Source organism: Octopus sinensis, unplaced genomic scaffold, assembly GCF_006345805.1.
Source record: "Octopus sinensis unplaced genomic scaffold, ASM634580v1 Contig06889, whole genome shotgun sequence".
Taxonomy (NCBI): Eukaryota; Metazoa; Mollusca; class Cephalopoda; order Octopoda; family Octopodidae; genus Octopus; species Octopus sinensis.
In genome coordinates, this window is record NW_021829640.1 from 1 (window position 1) to 24,475 (window position 24,475).

General features: G+C 40.0%; 1 protein-coding gene across 1 annotated transcript; it reads left to right on the forward strand.

The window, feature by feature from the left end:
• The first annotated feature begins 68 nt into the window (after positions 1 to 68).
• On the forward strand, positions 69 to 21,236 carry LOC115227684. Its single transcript, XM_029798433.2, has 7 exons — positions 69 to 1,206; positions 6,265 to 6,783; positions 12,087 to 12,236; positions 13,895 to 14,382; positions 15,990 to 16,086; positions 19,635 to 19,744; positions 21,021 to 21,236. The coding sequence occupies exons 1-7, from the start codon at positions 1,134 to 1,136 to the stop codon at positions 21,051 to 21,053; spliced, it is 1,470 nt and encodes a 489-aa protein (XP_029654293.2). The 5' UTR covers positions 69 to 1,133; the 3' UTR covers positions 21,054 to 21,236.
• Positions 21,237 to 24,475: the final 3,239 nt, after the last annotated feature.

Genomic DNA, 24,475 nt, shown 5'->3' on the forward strand with positions numbered 1-24,475 from the left:
CTGATAGAAATCAACAATCACAAGAGATTAGAGAATAACTGGACATCCTTTGAAATATTGGTCAGTTTTCCTTCTATGATTGTTCCAGTAGTGGTCAATTGCTAGTGGTGTTAAATCACCGTGGATAAAAAAAAAAGCTAAAATTGTCAGTCAAAATCAGAACTTGTCAGACTTTTCGCATGACTGGTCACCCACCCATCAACAGAGTGGTCAGTGTTCTAACTATGGTCATTCTTTTTTTTACCAATGGACAGTTGCTAGAGCGAACCAATAATTGATTCAAGTGGACAAAATAACCAAAACCCTTGGTCAAAATCGATATTCATTAACATCAAAAGATAAGTGGTCAGTTTTCTATCTACAGTCATTTCATTGGTGGTCGGTGGTCAGTGGTCAGAGTGGACATAAATAGCAAGAACTACCAGTCAAAACCAGTAGTCATTAGAGACTCTAGAGCAACTGGTCACCTATCAAAATATTGGTCAGTATTCCTTCTTCGGTCATTCTATCAATGGTTAGTGGCCACAGTGTACATAACAGTAAAAGCTATCAGTCAAAACCAGTAGTCATTAGAGACTCTAGAGCAACTGGTCACCTATCAAAATATTGGTCAGTATTCCTTCTTCGGTCATTCCATCAATGGTTAGTGGCCACAGTGGACATAACAGTAAAAGCTATCAGTCAAAATCTACAGTCATCAGAGATTATACAATAACTGGTCAGCCAGCGAAAGATTGGTCAATGTTCTTTCTTTGGTCATTCCATCAGTGGCGGTCACTTATCAGAGTTGCCAGAGTGCACAATTCAACTGGATACAATAACGAGATTATCGGTACTACTGACCAATAACCACCAGGTATTTCAAATTGACCGATCATCCGACAACAAACTGACCGGTTTTCCATCTTCTGTCCTTCGATCCCTCTGTCCTTCTGTCAATGGACAGTCGCTAGGGTGACCCAGCGTTCACTCTGTGGATAAAAATAACCAAAACTGTGTCTGACATATCGGAGTGACCGGTCATAGAGAAAACAGACTAGTGGTCAGTTTTCTTGTTGACCTGCCTTCAGCCACTGTTGTACCAACTATTTCATTTAACTGACCATCATAGGTCAGTCAGTGCTGCAGAGAAGATGCACATACTACATGCATTGCGCTTGCTTCACAACAGTTGCATTCTGGTCTGGGTATTGTTACAAGCAACAGGTAAGTGGAGATTTTAAATTTAGTGTACACTAGCAGTATCGACCGGCGTTGCTCGGGTTTGTAAGGGAAATAACTATATAAGCATTTTTAGAGAGTTATAGCCAAAAAATAGCAAAAAAATGCATTAAAAATGGAAAAAAAATGATGGTAAATTTTTTTTAAAATCGTTGACTCATCGTAGACGTGCGCTAATAGCCAGAAGGGCTCGATATGAATCACGACTATAAGATACCCCTGCTTTAGATGTGGGAGTAGTTAGGAATCTAAATCATAGGAGACAGACACACAACTTGACTTTTATATATAAAGATTTAGTGTAGGCGCAGGAGTGGCTGTGTGGTAAGTAGCTTGCTTACCAACCACATGGTTCCGGGTTCAGTCCCACAGCATGGCACCTTGGGCAAGTGTCTTCTGCTATAGCCCCGGGCCGACCAATCCTTGTGAGTGGATTTGGTAGATGGAAACTGAAAGAATCCCGTCGTATATATGTATATATATATATATATATATATATATATTATATATATATAATGTATGTGTGTGTGGGTATGTTTGTGTGTCTGTGTTTGTCCCCCTAGCATTGCTTGACAACCGATGCTGGTGTGTTTACGTCCCCCGTCACTTAGCGGTTCGGCAAAAGAGACCGATAGAATAAGTACTGGGCTTACAAAAGAATAAGTCCCGGGGTCGATTTGCTAGACTAAAAAGGCGGTGCTCCAGCATGGCCGCAGTCAAATGACTGAAACAAGTAAAAGAGTAAAAAGAGTAAAAGAGTAACCAGTGCAGTACCACTACCTATACTACATTACATTCATTACAGTACCACTGCAGCGCATTTCTATTGCAGCACACTGCTACTGCAGCGGTGCATTATTACACCATGGCATTACACTGCTAAACAGCCACACTGCATCGCTTTATAACTACGGTGCAACTGCAGTCCACCGCTGTTGCACCATTTCAGTGCTACGTTGTTACACGACTACTGCAAACCTAAGCTGCATTAATGCATCACTGCACCTGATCGATGTTGCATTCCTGCATTACTTTATCACTGCAACAACGCTGCACTGAAATGCACCAGTGCACCATTGAATCAGAAATGCATCATATGTGCAGCACTCCATCACACATATACCTATTTCTTTACTGTCCACAAGGGGCTAAACACAGAGGAGACAAACAAGGACAGACAAACGGATTAAGTCGATTATATAGACCCCAGTGCGTAACTGGTACTTAATTTATCGACCTCGGCGGAATTTGAACTCAGAACATTAGCGGCAGACGAAATACCTATTTCATTATTATCCACAAGGGGCTAAACATAGAGGGGACAAACAAGGACAGACAAACGGATTAAGTCGATTACATCGACCCCAGTGCGTAACTGGTACTTAATTTATCGACCCCGAAAGGATGAAAGGCAAAGTCGACCTTGGCGGAATTTGAACTCAGAACGTAAGCTAGACGAAATACCTATTTCTTTACTACCCACAAGGGGCTAAACACAGAGGGGACAAACAAGGACAGACAAAGGGATTAAGTCGATTACATCGACCCCAGTGCGAAACTGGTACTTAATTTATCGACCCCGAAAGGATGAAAGGCAAAGTTGACTTCGGCGGAATTTGAACTCAGAACGTAAGCTAGACGAAATACCTATTTCTTTACTACCCACAAGGGGCTAAACACAGAGGGGACAACAAGGACAGAAAAGGGATTAAGTCGATTACATCGACCCCCAGTGCGAAACCTGGTACTTAATTTATCGACCCCGAAAGGATGAAAGGCAAGTTGACTACTTCGGCGGAATTTGAACTCAGAACGTAAGCTAGACGAAATACCTATTTCTTTACTACCCACAAGCTAAAAACACAGAGGGGAAACAGGACAGACAAGGGATAAGTCGATTACATCGACCCCAGTGCGAAACTGGTACTTAATTTATCGACCCCCGAAAGATGAAAAGGCAAAGTTGACTTCGGCGGAATTTGAACTCAGAACGTAAGCTAGACGAAATACCTATTTCTTTACTACCCCCACCACCAGGGCTAAACACGAGGGGGACAAACAAGACAGACAAAGGGATTAAGTCGATTCACATCGACCCCAGTGCGAAACTGGTACTTAATTATCACCCCGAAAGGATGAAAGGCAAAGTTGACTTCGGCGGAATTTGAAAAACTCAGATGTAGCGGCAGACGAAATACCTATTTCTTACTACCCACAAGGGCTAAACACAGAGGGGACAAACAGGACAGACATAGGTATTAAGTCGATTACATCGACCCCAGTGCGAACTGGTACTTAATTTATCGACCCCGAAAGGATGAAAGGCAAAGTTGACTTCGGCGGAATTTGAACTCAGAATGTAGCGGCAGACGAAATACCTATTTCTTTACTACCCACAAGGGCTAAACACAGAGGTGACAAACAAGGACAGACAAAGGGATTAAGTCGATTACATCGACCCAGTGCGTAACTGGTACTTAATTTATCGACCCCGAAAGGATGAAGGCAAAGTCGACCTCGGCGGAATTTGACTCAGAACGTAAGCTAGACGAATACCTATTCTTTACTACCCACAATGGGCTAAACACAGAGGGGACAACAAGGACAGACATAGGGATTAAGTCGATTACATCGACCCCAGTGCGAAACTGGTACTTAATTTATCGACCCCGAAAGGATGAAAGGCAAAGTCGACCTTGGCGGAATTTGAACTCAGAACGTAAGCTAGACAAATACCTATTTCTTTACTACCCACAAGGGCTAAACACAGAGGGGACAAACAAGGACAGACAAGGGATTAAGTCGATTACATCGACCCCCAGTGCGAAACTGGTACTTATTTATCGACCCCGAAAGGATGAAAGGCAAAGTTGACCTTGGCGGAATTTGAACTCAGAATGTAAGGCTAGATGAAATACTGCTATTTCTTTCTACCCACAAGGGGCTAAACAGCAGCCGGACAAACAATCACACACATACCATTGTCCGACTACATGACCCCCAGTGCGAAACTGGTACTTAATTATCAACCCCGACAGATGGAAAGGCAAATCGACTTGGCGGAATTTGAACTCATACGCACTGAAGAGCAAATACATTTCTTTAACTACCCACAATCATCACTTTGTGGACAACAAACAGACAAAGGGATTGACATACATCGACCTCATTGCATAACTGTACTAATTTATTCGCCCACCGAATTACTGCAATCGACTAGTACTTAACTATAATTACATATATATATAAATACATATATATATACATACATATATATATATATATATATATATATATATATATATTATATAAATGCACCATGCATCCATCACAGATAATATATGCACTATATTCACTATATGCATAATATATATATATTATCATTGCATCACATAATACCATATATCACTATATATATATATATATATACAAATGCACCTCAATATACACCCATCATATGCATCACGATTATGCATCTTTATTACTATATATACATATATATAGACATATATTATATACAGATATATATATATATATATATATATATATATATATATATATGTATACATATGTACATATATATATATATATATATATATATATTATTATATATATATATATATATATATATATATACATACATATACATACATAATATATATATATCTATATATATATATATAATATATATATGTATATATATATACATACATATATATATATATATATATATTATATATATATATATATATTAATATAATATATATATTAATATATATATATATATATATTATATAATAATATATATTATATAATATATATATATATATATTATATAATATATATATATATATATATATATATATATATATATATATTATTAAATATATATATATATCTATATATATTATATATATAATATATATATATATATATATATATATATATCTAATATATAATATATAATATATATATATATATAATTATATATATATAATATATATATATATATATATTATATATATATTATATAATATATATAATATATTAGCACGGGCATGGCTGTGTGGTTAGGTGCTTGCTTCCTAGCTACATGGTTTCCGGTTCAGTCCCACTGCGTGGCACTTTGGTTAGGTGTCTTCCACTATAGCCCCGAGCCGACCGGCTTTGTGATTGAATTCGGTAGGTGGAAGTTACTGCCGTGTGTGTATGTGTGCGTATAGCTGCTCAGTGCCTCTCCGAAAGGAGAGAGGGATATAGATATTTTATATATAATATATATATATATATATATATATATATATATATATGCGTAGGTGCAGGCGTGTATACCGTTTTTCCGATGGCCGGATAACTGAAGAGATGGTGGGGTGGATTTCCACCTCGGCATCCGAAACTCGGAGTTTTATCTTGGCTACCGAATAATTGTCACATATTACATTTATATATATATATATATCTACAAATTCCGTTGATGTTGATAGATTACGAAAATCAAAATCATAATCTATCAACATCAATGGAATTTGTAGTTGTGATACCAGTGCCGGTGGCATGTAAGAGAACCATCCGAACGTGGCCGTAGCCAGCGCCGCCAGACTGGCCTCCTGTGCTGGTGGCACATAAAAGGCACCATCCGATCGTGGCCGTTTGCCAGCATCATCTGGTCCCCATGCCAGGGGCACGTAAAAAGCACCATCCGATCGTGGCCGTTTGCCAGCCTCGCCTGGCCCCTGTGTCGGTGGCACGTAAAAAGCACCATCCGATCGTGGCTGTTTGCCAGCCTAGTCCGGCACGTAAAAAGCACCCACTACACTCACGGAGTGGTTGGCGTTAGGAAGGGCATCCAGCTGTAGAAACACTGCCAGATCAGACTGGGCCTGGTGCAGTCTTCTGGCTTCCCAGACCCCAGTTGAACCGTCCAACCCATGCCAGCATGGAAAGCGGACGTTAAATGATGATGATGATGATGATATATATACATATTAATGCATATTAACATACAATATATATATATAATATTCTCTTTTTTAAAATTCTCAGGTCATTATTACCCTGTTTCGGCAAATTGTAGGGGTTACAGGACCAACACCCTCAGTACTAACCTGTACGAACGCAAACTGTTCAACTTCCTGTGGGTGATGCGCAAGTGTGGACCAGGTCTGGTGTGGAAACAGCCCCTATGCCAATGCGTTCGACCGAAACTGCTGCAGGGGGAACGCGGCGGCACTGGCATTCGTGGTCGAGGTCAAGGTGACAATGGGGGAAATATTCGGGGGTGTCCCGATCGACCCCCTATATTGACGTCATCAGCCAACAGGTCCCCTTCGACATCGACATTTACGCCTGCTTCCACTTCCATTACCGCAGTTTTCTTCACCTCATCATCTTCTCCGTCATCATCCGTTGCTGTTCCCGCTTCATCTACTTCGGTGACAAGAGCCACGGGCCGTCGCCCTGCAACAGACAGTACTGGGAACTTGTCTAGGACGACTGCAGCCGCCGCCACCTGGAATCGAACTTCCAGCCTGCCGTCTTCAAGGTCACCACCACTCAACATTGGTAAGTAATGCTCTTCTTATATTAGCAGCCATGCACACAAGATGCACACAACGTGCACATGAGATGCATGTAACATGCACACAACATGCATATGAGATGCATGTAACATGCACACAACAGACACGTGTCATATACGAAACATAGGTGCAGGAGTGGCTGTGTGGTAAGTAGCTTGTTTACCAACCACTGTGTGGCACCTTGGGCAAGTGTCTTCTACTATAGCCTCGGAAACTGAAAGAAACCCCTTCGTATATATGTATGTGTGTGTGTATATATATAATATATATATATATTATATATAACGGGAAGCTTTATGAAAATAAACAAAAGACGAAGGCAGTGGAAAACAAACGAACAATTGTATTAGTATGGCGCTCAGGAAATATAAATAAACAAGTCTTTAACGTTCGAGCCTACGCTCTTTCAACAGAAGATACACAGAGAGAAAAAAAACACAGAAAGAAGGAGAGAAAAAAAATGCGTGCAGTAGCTAACGAATCAACACACATATACATACATACATACATATATATGTATGTATATATGTATATATATATATATATATATATATTATATATATTATATATATATGTATAATATATATATATATATATATATATATAGATATATATATATATATATATATATATATATATATATATTGACAACCGATGCTGGTGTGTTTACGTCCCCTCACTTAGCAGTTCGGCAAAAGAGACCGATAGAATAAGTACTAGGCTTACAAAAGAATAAGTCCTGTGGTCGATTTGCTCGATAAATGTGGCGCTCCAGCATGGCCGCAGTCAATGACTGAAACAAGTAAAAGAGTAAAATACCAATTTCTTTATTACCCGCAAGGGGTTAAACACAGAGGGGACAACAAGGACAGACAAACGGATTAAGTCGATTACATCGACCTCAGTGCGTAACTGGTACTTAATTTATCGACCCCGAAGGATGAAAGCAAAGTCGACGTCGGCGGAATTTGAACTCAGAACATATATATATATATATACTATATATATATATATATATATATATAATATATATGGTCTATGACTATTTAATTTTTTCCCACTGGCCGCTGGTGGCAATAAAATTCTACAAATTTTCCTTGCCACCCTATATTGATTAATTATATAATATATATTATATATATATATATATATATATATATATATATTATATATATATTCATATAAACACACACATACACGGTCACATACAGTCATATAGACCCACACACACATCATACGCACGCACACCCTCGCCTAAAAGTAATATTGTCTGGAAAATAAATTCGTTTTATGACAAAAGGCCATCGCATAAATTTAAATAATACACGTCTTTTTTCTGGTCCATGGGAAATAACTCCGTTTCGCTAAATCTCGTCGTTTTATGTCTGTACAAAAAGAATTGCGTTTTTTTTTTGGGAGGGGATATTTTAGAATTTAATACTCTCTTTTACTCTTTTACTTGTTTCAGTCATTTGACTGCGGCCATGCTGGAACACCGCCTTTATAGTCGAGCAAATCGACCCCGGGACTTATTCTTTTGTAAGCCCAGTACTTATTCTATCGGTCTCTCTTTTGCCGAATCGCTAAGAGACGGGGACGTAAACACACCAGCATCGGTTGTCAGGCAATGCTAGGGGGACAAACACAGGCACACACACACACACACACACACACATATATATATATATATATACGACGGGCTTCTTTGAGTTTCCATCTACCAATCCACTCACAAGGCTTAGGTCGGCCCGAGGCTATAGCAGAAGACACTTGCCCAAGGTGCCACGCAGTTTCGTGACGTCCTGTGCCCACATATGCATATATATGTACGTATAGATGTAAGTACATGTATATATGCCCATATATATATATATTTTTATATAATTATATATATATATATATATATATATATATATCATTTATACATATAATATATAATACAAATATATATATATATATATAATATATATATATATATCATTTATATCATATCTATATACAAATATATATCTATATATATATATATATATATATATATACACACAGAACAATATATTTTTAATATAAATAATATTATATATATATATGTATATAGTATAATATATATATATAATATCTAATATAATAATATATATTATATTATTTATATATATATAAATAATATATATATATTTATTATATATAATATAAATAATATATATATATATTTATTTATATATAATATTATATATAATATATATATATCTATATATATATAAATAATATATATATATATATATCTATATATATATATATATATATATATATGTATCTATGTAATTAAATTAATTATGTGTATGTATATATCTATATGGATTTGACGATGTACATGTTATGCATATATACTGTACGTTCCAAGATCAAAGTTGAATTTTTTTCAGACTAAAATTTACAGCCAAAAATGGTAGGTCAATTTACACACCAAGATGACTTGGGAGGACTAAAGATTCTGTGTGAAATGCAACAGGATTTGGGAAGAGGGTGACGATGGCTGAATGTTTACGCTACATGTTTACGCTACATGTTTACACAATACCATGTTGAATTGCATGTTGGAAAACCCCAATATATGTAGGAGTTTGTGCATGTGTTTGGCAGTGTGTAGGTAATGTAATATATACATAATTTTCCGGCATACAGATTGAATTTTTCAGACAAAAGTTTACAGTGAAAATAGTTTGGCTGACATGTTAAACCAAGATGACTTTGGAGGACCAAAAATTCCATGTGAAATGCATAGAGAGAGAGCAAATCGACCCCGGGACTTATTCTTTGTAAGCCCAGTACTTATTCTATCGGTCTCTTTTGCCGAACCGCTAAGTGACGGGGACGTAAACACACCAGCATCGGTTGTCAAGCAATGTTAGGGGGACAAACACAGACACACATACATATATACATATATATATATACATATATACGACGGGATTCTTTCAGTTTCCGTCTACCAAATCCACTCACAAGGCATTGGTCGGCTCGGGGCTATAGCAAAAGACACTTGCCCAAGGTGCCACACAGTGGGACTGAACCCAGAACCATGTGGTTGGTAAGCAAGCTACTTACCACACAGCCACTCCTGCACCTACACTAAATGTACACTAAATTTAAAATCTCCACTTACCTGTTGCTTGTAACAATGAGAGAGAGAGAGAGAGAGAGAGAGACGATGTTTGAATGTTTATATAACATAGTTACACTATATACTATGTCAATTTGTATGCCAGAAAGTACGGCATCTCTCTGTCTGTCTGTCCGTTCGTCTCTCTTTTGTCGTCTTCATCTTTCTGTCTGTCGACTGCATTTTCTGGCATACAAGTCAAATTTCTCAAGCCAGAATTTACAGCCAAAGAAAGTTAGGTTGACTTATTACACCAAGAGAGGAGGCACATGGCCTAGTAGTTAGAGCAGCGGACTCGCAGTTGAGGGATCGCAGGTTCGAATTTCAGACTGGGCAATGTGTGTGTTTATGAGCGAAATACCTAAGCTCCACGCAGCTCCGGCAGAAGGTAATAGTGGAACTTCTGCTGACTCTTTCGCCACAACTTTCTCTCACTCTTTCCTCCTGCATCTTGCAGCTCACCTGCGACGGAACCTATATGGGGGAACCTATACGCCAAAGAAACTGGGAAACTGGCATTTATGAGCCAGGCATGGCTCGAGAAGGAACAAACAAACAACATTACACCAAGAAGACTTGGAAGAACCAAAAATTCCATGGGGAATGCAGCCGGATTTGGAAAGAGATGAAGACGATGTTTGAATATTTTCACATTAAAAACTTCATTGATTTGTTTGACAGAAAATACAGTCTCTCTCTGTCTATTTATCTTTTTGTCTTGTCCTCTTCATCTTTCCGTCTGTTTGCCCACCGCATTTTCTGGGATACAAGTCGAATTTCTCAAACGAAATTTTACAACCAAAAGAGGTAGTTCAACACGACTTTGGAGGAACAAAATTTCAATATAAAATGTAGCAATGTTTGGAAAGATAGTTGACGGTGTTTCAATGTACGTCATCTTGTATGCTAGGAAAATACAGTATCTCTCTATCTATCTGTCTGTGTGTCTCTTTCATATCCTCTTCATTTCATTGTTTTTTTTGTCTACCATATTTTCTGGTATGCCAGTAAAATTTTTCAGACAAAACTTTACAACCAAAAGAGGTAGTTCAACACGACTTTGGAGGAACAAAATTTCAATATAAAATGTAGCAGAGTTTGGAAAGACAGTTGACGATGTTTGAATGTACGTCATCTTGTATGCTAGGAAAATACAGTATCTCTCTATCTATCTGTCTGTGTGTCTCTTTCATATCCTCTTCATCTAACTGTTTGTTTGTCTACCATATATTCCGACTCAAAAGTCGAATTTGTCAGACAAAAATTTACAACCAAAACCAAAGATAGGTTGACTAATAACACCAAGAGGATTTTGGGGGACCAAAACTTCCATGTAAAATGCCGCAAGGCTTGATAACATAACTACGTTGATTTGTATGGCAGAAAACACATTATCTTTCTGTCTGTCTTTTTGTCTCTCTCTTGTCCTCTTCATCAAACTGTTCGTTTGCCTACCATATTTTCTGGCATGCCAGTAAAATTTTTCAGACAAAATTTTACAACCAAAATAAGCTATTTGACATATATAGCAACACAACTTTGGACGATCAAAAATTCAATATAAAATGCAACGGGGTTTGAAATAATACTTGACGATGTTTGAATATTTTACACTACGTGTATACATTATATATCATATCAACTTGCAAGCTAGGGATCTTTTGGGTTTGAACGGCAGTTTTTTCTAGCGGTGTCATATGAAATTGTCACCCATAATTATGACCCTAGTATCGATCTATTGCATTTCAATCTGTTTTAGGGTTAAGGTTAGTGGAGGGGGGAAGGGTATCATTTTTTCTTCAAAAATGTAAATAAACCCAATCTGTTTCTTAAACGAGGGACATATTCATACGGCACAGAATGTTTTTTTTTTTACCTCAATGGACGTCAGTGATTAGTTGAAATTGCAGAAATTGAAGAGAAAAACAACAAATATCTTACAAAGTATAGAATTTTCTCAATAAAGCCAAGAGAAAAAGATGTTTTATAAACACATTCTACCAGTATAAGAAGTTTAAAAGTGTTTAGTTACATGGAAATTATTTTAAAAAACCACCGGTCAAACCGAAAAGATCCCAAGCTAGAAAATATGGTATTCTATTACAAATCATGATTTCATTCCTTGCTAGGGATACCCTGTTGGCAGTACCGGCCCCACAATAGCAGTAGATTCATGTTCCAACAGCGGTCGGCTAAAGGGACTTGGATCGACAGACATTGTGCCCCGTCGACTCGCTGGTCACAACGACTCTGTACGTGTTTCTTCAGTGAACAAAATGGTAAGTACCCACTTTTATATATACGTTCACATACTCTTTTACTTGTTTCAGTCATTTGGCTGTGGCCATGCTGGAGCACCGCCTTTTAGTCGAGCAAATCGACCCCGGGACGTATTCTTTTGTAAGCCCAGTACTTATTCTATCGGTCTCTTTTGCCGAACCGCTAAGTGACGGGGACGTAAACACACCAGCATCTGTTGTCAAGCAATGCTAGGGGGACAAACACAGACAAACATATACACACACATACATATATATATATATATACATATATACGACAGGCTTCTTTAAGTTTCCGTCTACCAAATCCACTCACAAGGCTTTGGTCGGCCTGAGGCTATAGTAGAAGACAATTGCCCAAGATGCCACGCAGTGGGACTGAACCCGGAACCATGTGGTTGGTTAGCAAGCTACTTACCACACAGCCACTCCTATTCCAATTTATATACATATATACGACAGGCTTCTTTCAGTTTCCGTCTACCAAATCCACTCACAAGGCATTGGTCGGCCCGGGGCTATAGCAGAAGACACTTGCTCAAGATGCCACGCAGTGGGACTGAACCCGGAACCATGTGGTTGGTTAGCAAGCTACTTACCACACAGCCACTCCTATGCCTATTTATATACATATATACGACAGGCTTCTTTCAGTTTCCGTCTACCAAATCCACTCACAAGGCATTGGTCGGTCCGGGGCTATAGTAGAAGACACTTGCCCAGGGTGCCATGCAGTGGGACTGAACCCGGAACCATGTGGTTGGTTAGCAAGCTACTTACCACACAGCCACTCCTGCGCCTACGTTCACATGTATATTTATATATGACGAGCTTCTTTCAGTTTCCGTTTGTTGAATCCACTCACAAGGCTTCGGTTGGCCCAAGTTGCTGTGCAGTGGGACAGAACCCAACAACCGCATGGTCAAGAAGCAAATTTCGTACCGCACAGTCATACGTACGGTAGTTTTTTTTCACATATATTTAGAAGATATCAGTTTTGTGCCTCCAAACTGAATTTGTGCTCCTGTAAGTCTCAGTCTATCTATCTATCTATCTGTTTGTCTATCTATCAATCTGTCTGTCTATCTATCTGTCTGTCTATCTATCAATCTGTCTGTCTGTCTATCTATCTATCTATCTATCTGTTTGCCTGTCTGTCTGAGTGTCTGTGTGTCTATCTATCTATCTGTGTGTCTGTCTGTCTATCTATCTATCTGTCTGTCTGTCTGTGTGTCGGTTTATCTGTCTGTCTATCTATCTGTCTGTCTGTCTATCTATCCGTCCGTCTATCTATCTATCTATATATATATATATATATGCCTCTTTGTATGTCTATCTTTCTATCTATCTATTTACTTGTCTCTATATCCATCCATCTGGCCAGCCATCCATCCATCTCCCTGTCTGCCGGTCCGTATATCTAACTATCTATCTATCTGTCTATCTATCTATCTATCTATCTATCTATCTATCTATCTATCTATCTATCTATCTATCTATCTATCCATCTATCTATCCATCTATCTATCTATCTATCTATCTATCTACCTATCTATCTATCTACCTATCTATCTATCTATCTATCTATCTCCATCTATCTATCTATCTATCTATCTATCTATCTATCTATCTATCTTCCTATCTTTCTATCTCACTAGATCAAAGTCGCCGCCTAGAATCTACCTGTGAACATCTTCTGTATTTACCGTTCACCACTGACCTCCAAGATCATTCACCTCAACATCTTTATATCGAACAATCTCACTACCGTGGCATTCGGTTGATGAACACCACCACCAATAACAATAACAACCATGACCACCACCACCACCACGGAGCTGTGTTCGATGGTAAAACATACCTGAGGCTTCCATATTTCAACACCAATTCATTGGGCCAAAACACGAACATCAAGTTCAGTTTCAAACCCAGCCGACAGCAGTTTGTGAGAGGGGGCAATAGTGATGGCAGAGATGGAAGTAGAAGCCGAGCGGACACTGAAAAGGTCAGTCTGGTGTCCAACGGATGTGGACAGAAGCCAAGTAGCCTTCATATTATCTATGACAGGAGACAGAATGAGATACTGCTCATGTTGAAGTCTGCAAATGGTGTGCCCACATGGCATCGATGCCTTGTGGTTGATAAGGTAGGACATACAACAGCGTTTTTTTTTATTATGTTATCTTTTACTTGTTTTAGTCATTGGATTGCAGCCATGCTGGAGCACCACCTTGAACTAAAACTTTTTCAAAACTTATAGAACCTAGCTGTTCTTTCTAGTGTGTTGAATCCCACAAGTGGATTCCTTATATGTTTAAATGCACACTGTATTTTATGAATAATATATAGTCTTTGGACTAAATTTTTACACGCTAGGCCACTGGAAGTGAAAATTTCTATTAATTTTCATTTCCCTTCGATATGATTAAGTATTGTAAATTTTTGGATAATTTCTCAAATTCTAAAAGTTGGCATTTTTTTATTGCCGGCGAAGGTCTGCGTCTGCACAGTAGATTTTGAAAAAATTAGGATGTATAAACAAGAAGCACATAGTTGAATGCCTCGTGTTTTACATATTTAATCTAAGGTGCACCTGTTGAGGAAGATTTCACCAAGCGAATATTATTTATTTGCTAAACTAAAATCAGAAATCAATTGGTCCAGGAAATTAGATGGTAAAATGTTTTTATTTTTTCATCTCGTTCCTGTCGAATTTTATCCCTAATTTTGTGGTTATAGAACCTAGCTGTTCTTTCTAGCGTGTTGAATCCCACAAGTGGATTCCTTATGTGTTTAAATGTACACTGTATTTTCTGAGTAATACATAGTCTTTGGACTAAATTTTTACACGCTAGGCCACTGGAAATAATAATAATGAAATTATTGTATACAGTGCTCAGGTGCACCACAACTTGTCAGAAAGTGCGTATAAAGTATATGCAGTAATGTAGAAATGTCTGGGAAGTGAACAGTGTATGAGTCAGATACATGCTTGCGTGTGTATGGAGGGGAGAAAATCAAGTGTAGTGTTGGCGAATCTCAGGAAGCATGGAAGTTTTGAAGGATGCAGTGCTCCGACAACTAACAACTGATGCTGGCAGTCTGTTCCATGCTTCAGCAACTCTCAGCGTGAAAAAATGTTTCCTGAAGTCATGGGAGCTGTGCTGTTTTCTGACTTTGTAAACATGTCCACGGGTGTTAGACAGGTGGAGTTTGAAAAGGTGCTCAGAGTTATTGTTTGTAAGATGGTTGATAATTTTATGGGGGTCTGCCAAGTCAGCTGCCAGACATCGGAGTTTCAATGTGTCCATGCCCAGGGAAGTAAGGCATTCAGAATATGGCAAATGCCTGATGGAGGCTATTCTTTTGGTTGCACGTTGCTGAACGGCTTCCAGGTGATTGATATCCTGGGCAAGATAGGGGTTCCAGACCGGTGATGTATTATGAATAATACATAGTCTTTGGACTAAATTTTTACACGTTAGGCCATTGGAAATGGAAATTTTAATTAATTTCCATTACCCTTCGATATGATTAATGACTGAAACAATTAAAAGAACAAAATATATTTACACATGTAAACGATGATGATGATGATGATGACGTGCATGTATGTATATGCGTGTGCATGCATGCTTGTGTGTATATGCATACACATACGTATGTGCACGTGCATGTGTCTGTGTTAAATAGTTCAAACAAAGTGACCTACACCCACAAATGTTGTCGCTGTCTCATTTTCCCTTTATTTAGATCAGAAACCATTGGATCCAAGTTGAGATTGAAATCTGCAGTTCTTCCTTCGAAATCATTGTAAACGACGTTACCTGTAGAAATGGTGCACTTCCAGGTAAGATACAGGATTCACTTAACATCGCATCATACACACTGTTACATACCAATGTGACATACATTACCTTGTTACACATGTTACATATCAGTTTGTTAATAATTGCCATGTTACATGGTCCTTCGTTACATACCAGTACTATATACCTATTTCTTTACTACCCACATGGGGCTAAACACAGAGGGGACAAACAAGGAGAGACAAACGGATTAAGTCGATTATATCGACTCCAGAGTGTAACTGGTACTTAATTTATCGACCCCGAAAGGATGAAAGGCAAAGTCGACCTCGGTGGAATTTGAACTCAGAACGTAACGGCAGACGAAATACCTATTTCTTTACTACCCACAAGGGGCTAAACACAGAGGGGACAAACAAGGACAGACAAACGGATTAAGTCGATTATATCAACCCCAGTGCGTAACTGGTACTTATTTAATCGACCCCGAAAGGATGAAAGGCAAAGTCGACCTCGGTGGAATTTGAACTCAGAACGTAACGGCTGACAAAATACGGCTACGCATTTCGCCCGGCATGCTAACGGTTCTGCCAGCTTGCCGCCGACAAAAGCAATACTACCACCACCACCACCACCACCACTAACACTACTAAACACTACCACCATCACCACCAACACCATCATCACTGCCACCATGTCACACATTCCTTTGTGTCACATACTTCTCATATAATAAATGCGCAAACTAATTTCTGTGTATAGTTCTATATTTAAAAGATGAGGAATTATTTACATTTGATGGATATTTGTCCTCATCTTGTTTGTTGTTAACACAACGTTTCGGCTGAAATACCCTCCAGTCTTCATCAGGTGTCTTGGGGAAATTTCAAACCTGGGTTCTCATTCCTAAGGTATTTTTCGATGTTATTATTATTATTATTTTTTTTTTAAATATTACCCCTAACTGGCCTAAATTATTTTGCCCCATATAAACAATACTTCATTCTTGAATACTAAATTTGAATATCCTTAATTCTAAGAACTTTCATCTTGGTTACCTCCCTTACATTATACTTTAAAATATTTTAAAGGTTTATTTTTTGATATACTCTTTTTACTCTTTACTCTTTTACTTGTTTCAGTCATTTGACTGTGGCCATGCTGGAGCATCGCCTTTAGTCGAGCAAAGCGACCCTGGGACTTATTCTTTGTAAGCCCAGTACTTATTCAATCGGTCTCTTTTGCCGAACCGCTAAGTAACGGGGACGTAAACACACCAGCATCGGTTGTCAAGCAATGCTAGGGGGACACACAAACACACACACATACATATATATGTATACATATATACGACAGGCTTCTTTCAGTTTCCGTCTACCAAATCCACTCACAAGGCATTGGTCGGTCCGGGGCTATAGTAGAAGACACTTACCCAAGATGCCATGCAGTGGGACTGAACCCGGAACCATGTGGTTGGTTAGCAAGCTACTTACCACACAGCCACTCCTGCGCCTATGAGTGCAAATTAATACCTTATTTGATAGGAATATTCTCATAAAAAATTCTTCTAAATCACCTTAATTAATATTCAAAACCTGATAATGAATAAAAAATAATACCTATGTTATTTAGTCTCTATTTTTATAATGGTCTTATTATTAATAAAATTTTTAACCAATAGTTTGATCATTTCTTCACCCGATATTGAACAGTAATCTTACACGACTACTCCCATGATAAATAAATATTAATTTTAGTCTAGTAGGTGCAGGAGTGGCTGTGTGGTAAGTAGCTTGCTAACCAACCACATGGTTCCAGGTTCAGTCCCACTGCATGGCATCTTGGGCAAGTGTCTTCTGCTATAGCCCCGGGCCGACCAATGCCTTGTGAGTGGATTTGGTAGACGGAAACTGAAAGAAGCCTGTCGTATATATGTATATGTATGTATGTGTATGTATGTATGTGTATATGTTTGTGTGTCTGTGTTTGTCCCCCTAGCATTGCTTGACAACAGATGCTGGTGTGTTTACGTCCCCGTTACTTAGCGGTTCGGCAAAAGAGACCAATAGAATAAGTACTGGGCTTACAAAGAATAAGTCCCGGGGTCCATTTGCTCGACTAAAAGGCGGTGCTCCAGCATGGCCGCAGTCAAATGACTGAAACATGTAAAAGAATAAGATAAATAAATAAAAAATAAATAGTAATTATAAAATTATAATGCAATTATAATTATATTTTCTCATAGCAGCTTACCTCACCTATTATAAATTAAGCTGTGTATATTCTATAAGTTTTTAGAATGCAAATCTAGTCTACCCCTTCTCTACGATATTTCTAAAATAATTCTATTTTTCAATTTGTTGATTTAAATTTCCTTCACTAATACTACCACCACATCAATATCACCACTACCGCCGCCGCCACCACCACCACCACCACCACCACTGCCGCCGCCACCACCACCACCACCACCACCACTACCGCCGCCACCACAACCACCACCACCTTAATCATCCTCACCCCAACACTGCCACCACCACCACCACCACCACTACTGCCGCCGCCACCACCACCACCACTACTGCCGCCGCCACCACCACTACCGCCGCCACCACCACCACCACTACTGCCGCTGCCACCACCACCACCACTACTGCCGCCACCACCACCACCACTACTGCCGCCGCCACCACCACCACCACTACTGCCGCCGCCACCACCACCACCACTACTGCCGCCGCCACCACCACCACCACCACCACTGCCGCCGCCACCACCACCACCACTACTGCCACTGCCACCACCACCACCACCACTGCCGCCGCCACCACCACCACCACCGCCACCACCACCACCACCACTACTGCCACCACCACCACCACCGCCACCACTACTGCCGCCGCCACCACCACCACCACTACTGCCGCCGCCACCACCACTAACCGCCGCCACCACCACCACCACCACTGCCGCCGCCACCACACCACCACCACCTTAATCATCCTCACCCCAACACTGCCACCACCACCACCACCACCACTACTGCCAAACACAATACTAACATGATGACAACAATCACTGCTACCAACAAAAACAATACTACCACCACCACCACTACTAAACACTACCATCATCACCACCAACACCATCATCACTGCTATCACCAGCATCATCACTGCTATCACCAGCATCATCACTGCTATCACCAGCATCATCACTGCTATCACCAGCATCATCACTGCTATCACCAGCACCATCACCACCAGGAACACTACCACCATTGCCACATCACCGCCACTGCCAACAACAACGACCATAACAACACCTACACCAGCAATACCAACACTATACCACCAACGACAATTTAAAAAAAACACCACCACCACCACCTACTACCACCACCACCACCATCACCTACTACCACCACCACCACCACCACCTACTACCACCACCACCAGCACCACCTACTACCACCACCACCAGCACCACCTACCACCACTACCACCACCACCACCACCACCAGCAATACCAACAACAGAATGTCACACCATTTTAATTTTAACCCCTCTTCATCTTGTCTCTTTTCCAGGATCATTAGCCGTCCAGAAATGTGACCTCATTTTAGGGGCTGACCTTTACACTGGCACTGTCACCTCGGAACAGCAGAAAACCTCTCCATTTACAGGAATTCTTCAAAATGTTAGTTGATCTATTTATTTATTTATGAGGGGGTACCTAAAAGAAACCAAAATTTTACAATATTATTTTATTCATGTGTAAGGCACATGGCCTAGTGGTTAGAGCAGCGGACTCGCAGTCGAGGGATCGCGGGTTCGAATCTCAGACTGGGCGATGTGTGTGTTTATGAGCGAAACACCTAAGCTCCACGCGGCTCCGGCAGAAGGTAATGACGAACTTCTGCTGACTCTTTCGCCACAACTTTCTCTCACTCTTTCCTCCTGCATCTTGCAGCTCACCTGCGACGGACCGGCGTCCCGTCCAGGTGGGGAACCTATACGCCACGGAAACTGGGAAACTGATCCTTATGAGCCAGGGATGGCTTGAGAAGGGACAAAAAACAACATTTTATTCACTTAAATTTACATATTTTGCACTTTTCTTACCTTCAGAATGTTCTCAGTTTGAAGCAATGCATCGGTATGTGGTAAAGCAATTTGCTGATCCCGATTATAATTATGTATATAATTTAGCTTGCCTACCAACCACATGGTTCGGGTTCAGTCCCACTGCATGGCATCTTGGGCAAGTGTCTTCTGCTATAGCCTCAGGCCGACCAATGCCTTGTGAGTGGATTTGGTAGATAGAAACTGAAAGAAGCCTGTCGTATATATATATATATATATATATATATATATATATGTATGTGTGTGTATATGTTTGTGTGTCTGTGTTTGTCCCTCTAGCATTGCTTGACAACCGATGCTGGTGTGTTTACGTCCCCGTCACTTAGCAGTTTGGCAAAAGAGACCGATAGAATAAGTACTGGGTTTACAAAAGAATAAGTCCTGGGGTTGATTTGCTCGACTAAAAGCGGTGCTCCAGCATGGCCACAGTCAAATGACTGAAACAAGTAAAAGAGTAAAAAGTATATATACATACATATATCCATATATATATATATATATATATATATGTATATATATACATATGTATATATATATGTATATGTGTATATATACATATGATGGCTTCTTTCAGTTTCCTTCTACCAATCCACTCACAAGGCAGCCCGAGGCTGTGATAGAAGACACATACCCAAGGTGCCATGCAGTGGGACTGAACCCAGAACCATGTGGTTGGGAAGCAAGCTTCTAACCATACAGCCACACCTGTGTCTATGATGATGATGATGATGATGATGATGATGCCATTTTTGTTTTTGTTGTTATTATTGTTGTTGTTTATCAATTCTTTTTTCTCAATTTTTTTTTTTTTTCTTCGATATGGAAACCAGGTGAACATCAGTCGCGGTTGCGGATGTGTTTGATGACACGAGACAAGACAAGAGGAGCTGAGACATACGGACAGACAGATACCCATCATCAGTCATCCATGAAGCAGAAAGGAAGTTAGGGGGGAGGGAGGAATCAGGAGGGTGGGTCGATCGAGCGAAAGAGGTGGGAGATTTATATAGTTGTGGGGCGAGTGGGAGGAAATTAAGTAATTAATTACACTGTAAATACATAAACAAATGAACTAACGAATAAATTTATCAATCATTATGGCATCTGAATTGATCGGAGTATTTCTTTTAAAATCATTTTATTTAAAGGCATTCATGAATGTTTATTGTGGTTGTTCTTGTTTAGCCCTGGGTCAGTCCTGATTCAGTAGTCCTATGTTTAAATGTGCTTCAGGTATATATATATATATATAATCAAAATCGATCAACATCAATGGAAATTGTAGCTGTGATACCAGTGCCGGTGGCACATAAGAGAACCATATCCGAACATGGCCATTGCCAGCTCCGCCCTGACTGGCCACCGTGCCGGTGGCATGTGAAAAGCACCATCCAATCGTGGCCGTTGCCAGCCTCGCTAGTGGCCCGTAAAAAGCACCATCCGATCAGTGGCCGTTTGCCAGCCTCGCCGGTGGCCCGTAAAAGGCACCATCCGATCGTAGCCGTTTGCCAGCCTCGCTTGGCACATAAAAAGCACCCACTACACTCATGGAGTGGTTGGCGTTAGGAAGGGCATCCAGCTGTAGAAACATTGCCAGATCAGACTGGGCCTGGTGCAGCCTTCTGGCTTCCCAGACCCCAGTTGAACCGTCCAACCCATGTCAGCAACGAAAGCGGACGCTAAACGATGATGATGATATATATAATATCTTTCACTATTGAATTACTTAATAGGGGTTATTTATCATAATCATATAATATATATTGTGAAATTTGATTTAGAATTGCTAAATTGAATTTTTCCCTGTAACATTGGAATTATATTCCCTACTATTATTATTAATAGTGTGGAGGCGCAATGGCCTAGTGGTTAGGGCAGCGGACTCGCGGTCGTAGGATCGCGGTTTCGATTCCCAGACCGGGCGTTGTGAGTGTTTATTGAGCGAAAACAATTAAAGCTCCTCGAGGCTCCAGCAGGGGGTGGTGGCGATCCCTGCTGTACTCTTTCGCCACAACTTTCTCTCACTCTTTCTTCTGTTGGCCTGCTCGCTTAGCCAGTGGGGTGGCGTCATTTGAAGGCTAAAACAATGCGAAGTGCATTGTGACCAGCGATGTGTAACAACATCTGATGGCCTGGTCGGTCACGGTGATCACGGTGATTATTAATAATAATATTACTATATATTACAATTTAATGTAGTACATAGTGTAAATATGTAGTGTAAACCTTCAATCATCATCTCTATCTTTCCAAACCCTGCAGCATTTCACATAGAATTTTTGGGCCTTGAATTAATTTTGGTATATAGGCATTGACCTAACTTTCTTTGGTTGTAAATTTAGGTCTCAAAAATTCAAGTTGTATGCCAGAAAATATGGTAGATAAACAGACAGAAGGATGAAAAGGACAAGAGAGTGTCGTCGGTGAGACAGACAGGCAGAGAGATACCATTTTTTGGCATACAAGTTGACATATAATATAATGTAGCTATGTATTGGAAATATTCAAATGTTGTCTTTATCTTTCCAACATTTCACAAGGAATTTTCGGGCCTTGAAATTCATTTGAGTATAATAATAATAATAATAATAATTGTGTACAGTGCTCAGGTGCACTACAACTCATCTAAAGTACATATATAATCAGGTGTAGTTTCGGCGGATTTCGGAAAGCATGAGGGCCTTAAAGGATGCAGTGTCATGGCAGTCAACAACTGACGCAGGCAGTTTATTCCATGCTTCAGCAACTCTGAGCGTGAAGAAATGTTTCCGAAAGTCCTGGGAGCTGTGTTTGTTTTCTGACTTTGTAGGCATGTCCACGTGTGTTAGACACATGGAGATCAAAAAGGTGTTCAGTGTTGTTATTGGTGAGGTGGTTGACAACTTGGTGGGCGTTTACCAAGTCCGTCGCCAGACGCCGGAGCTTCAGTGAATCCATGTCCAGGGAAACAAGGCGCTCAGAATATGGTAGGTGTCTGATGGAGGGTATGCGTTTGGTTGCATGTCTCTGGACAGATTCCAGGAGGTCAATATATGTGTCAACCTAAGGTTTTTTTGGTTGTAAATTTACATCGTTGTAAGCTGCAAAGAAATGAAATTCTGCTTTATGTATGCCATATAAACCCTCATAACTCTTTTATTTTTTGGAATTTCCAGAAAATTTTTGTGAAATTGTATTCTACACACAGGAATTCATGTGATTATCCAAAATGTTGGGTGGGGGGGGACAAACAGACACACGAACATATACACACGCACACACACATATACATATATATGCATATACGATGGGCTTCTTCCAGTTTCCGTCTACCAAATCCACTCACAAGGCTTTGGTCGGCCCGAGGCTATAGTAGAAGACACTTGCCTAAGATGCCATGCAGTGGGACTGAACCCCGAACCATGTAGTTTGCAAGCAAGCTACTTACCACACAGCCACTCCTCTGACTATATATATATATATCACGTGATTACGTGACTGACCAGACCATCAAATGTTGTTACACATCGCTGGTCACAATGCGTTTGCATTGTTTTAGCCTTCGAATGACGCCACCCCGCTGGCTAAGCGAGCAGGCCAAGAGAAGAAAGAGTGGGAGAAAGAGTACAGCAGGGATCACCACCATCCCCTGCCAGAGCCTCGTGGAGCTTTTTTTAGGTGTTTTCGCTCAATAAACACTCACAACGCCCGGTCTGGGAATCGAAACCGCGATCCTGCGACCGCGAGTCCGCTGCCCTAACCACTAGGCCATTGCGCCTCCACATATATATATATATATATACACACATATATATATATATGTATATATATAAATATATATATACATATGTGTGTGTGTGTGTCTTGAGTATGTTTGTACACCACCACTGCTTGGCAACCGATGTTAGTTTGTTTACATTCCTGTGTCTTAGCAATTTGAAGAAATACCAGGCTTTAGTGGGAAAAAATAAGCACCAAAGGTTGATTCATTTGACTAAAACTCAGTGCTCCAGCTGGCCATGGTCCAGTGACTGAAACAAGTAGAAGATGGAAAGATGAAAACCTATTGTGTGATAAGAATTGAAATAAAGGGCCGAAGATCATCATCACTGCACCATTCTCTGTACAACAGCGCCATCTGCTAAACCCTCTGACATCTAATGTCAGCAGTACCACCACCACTACAACACTTACCACCACCACCACAAATATGACAATCACCATCACCACCACCACTCCAACAATCACCTCCACCACCACCACCACAAATATCATCACAATCACCTCACCATCACCACCACCTTCA

What these genes read in the sequence shown, in the direction of transcription:
- LOC115227684 (XM_029798433.2), top strand. Translation starts at nt 1,134, where the DNA reads ATGCACATACTACATGCATTGCGCTTGCTTCACAACAGTTGCATTCTG. An exon ending in GGTATTGTTACAAGCAACAG is followed by an intron (nt 1,207 to 6,264) that starts GTAAGTGGAGAT and finishes TAAAATTCTCAG; the next exon opens with GTCATTATTACCCTGTTTCG. An exon ending in TTACAGGAATTCTTCAAAAT is followed by an intron (nt 19,745 to 21,020) that starts GTTAGTTGATCT and finishes TATGGAAACCAG; the next exon opens with GTGAACATCAGTCGCGGTTG.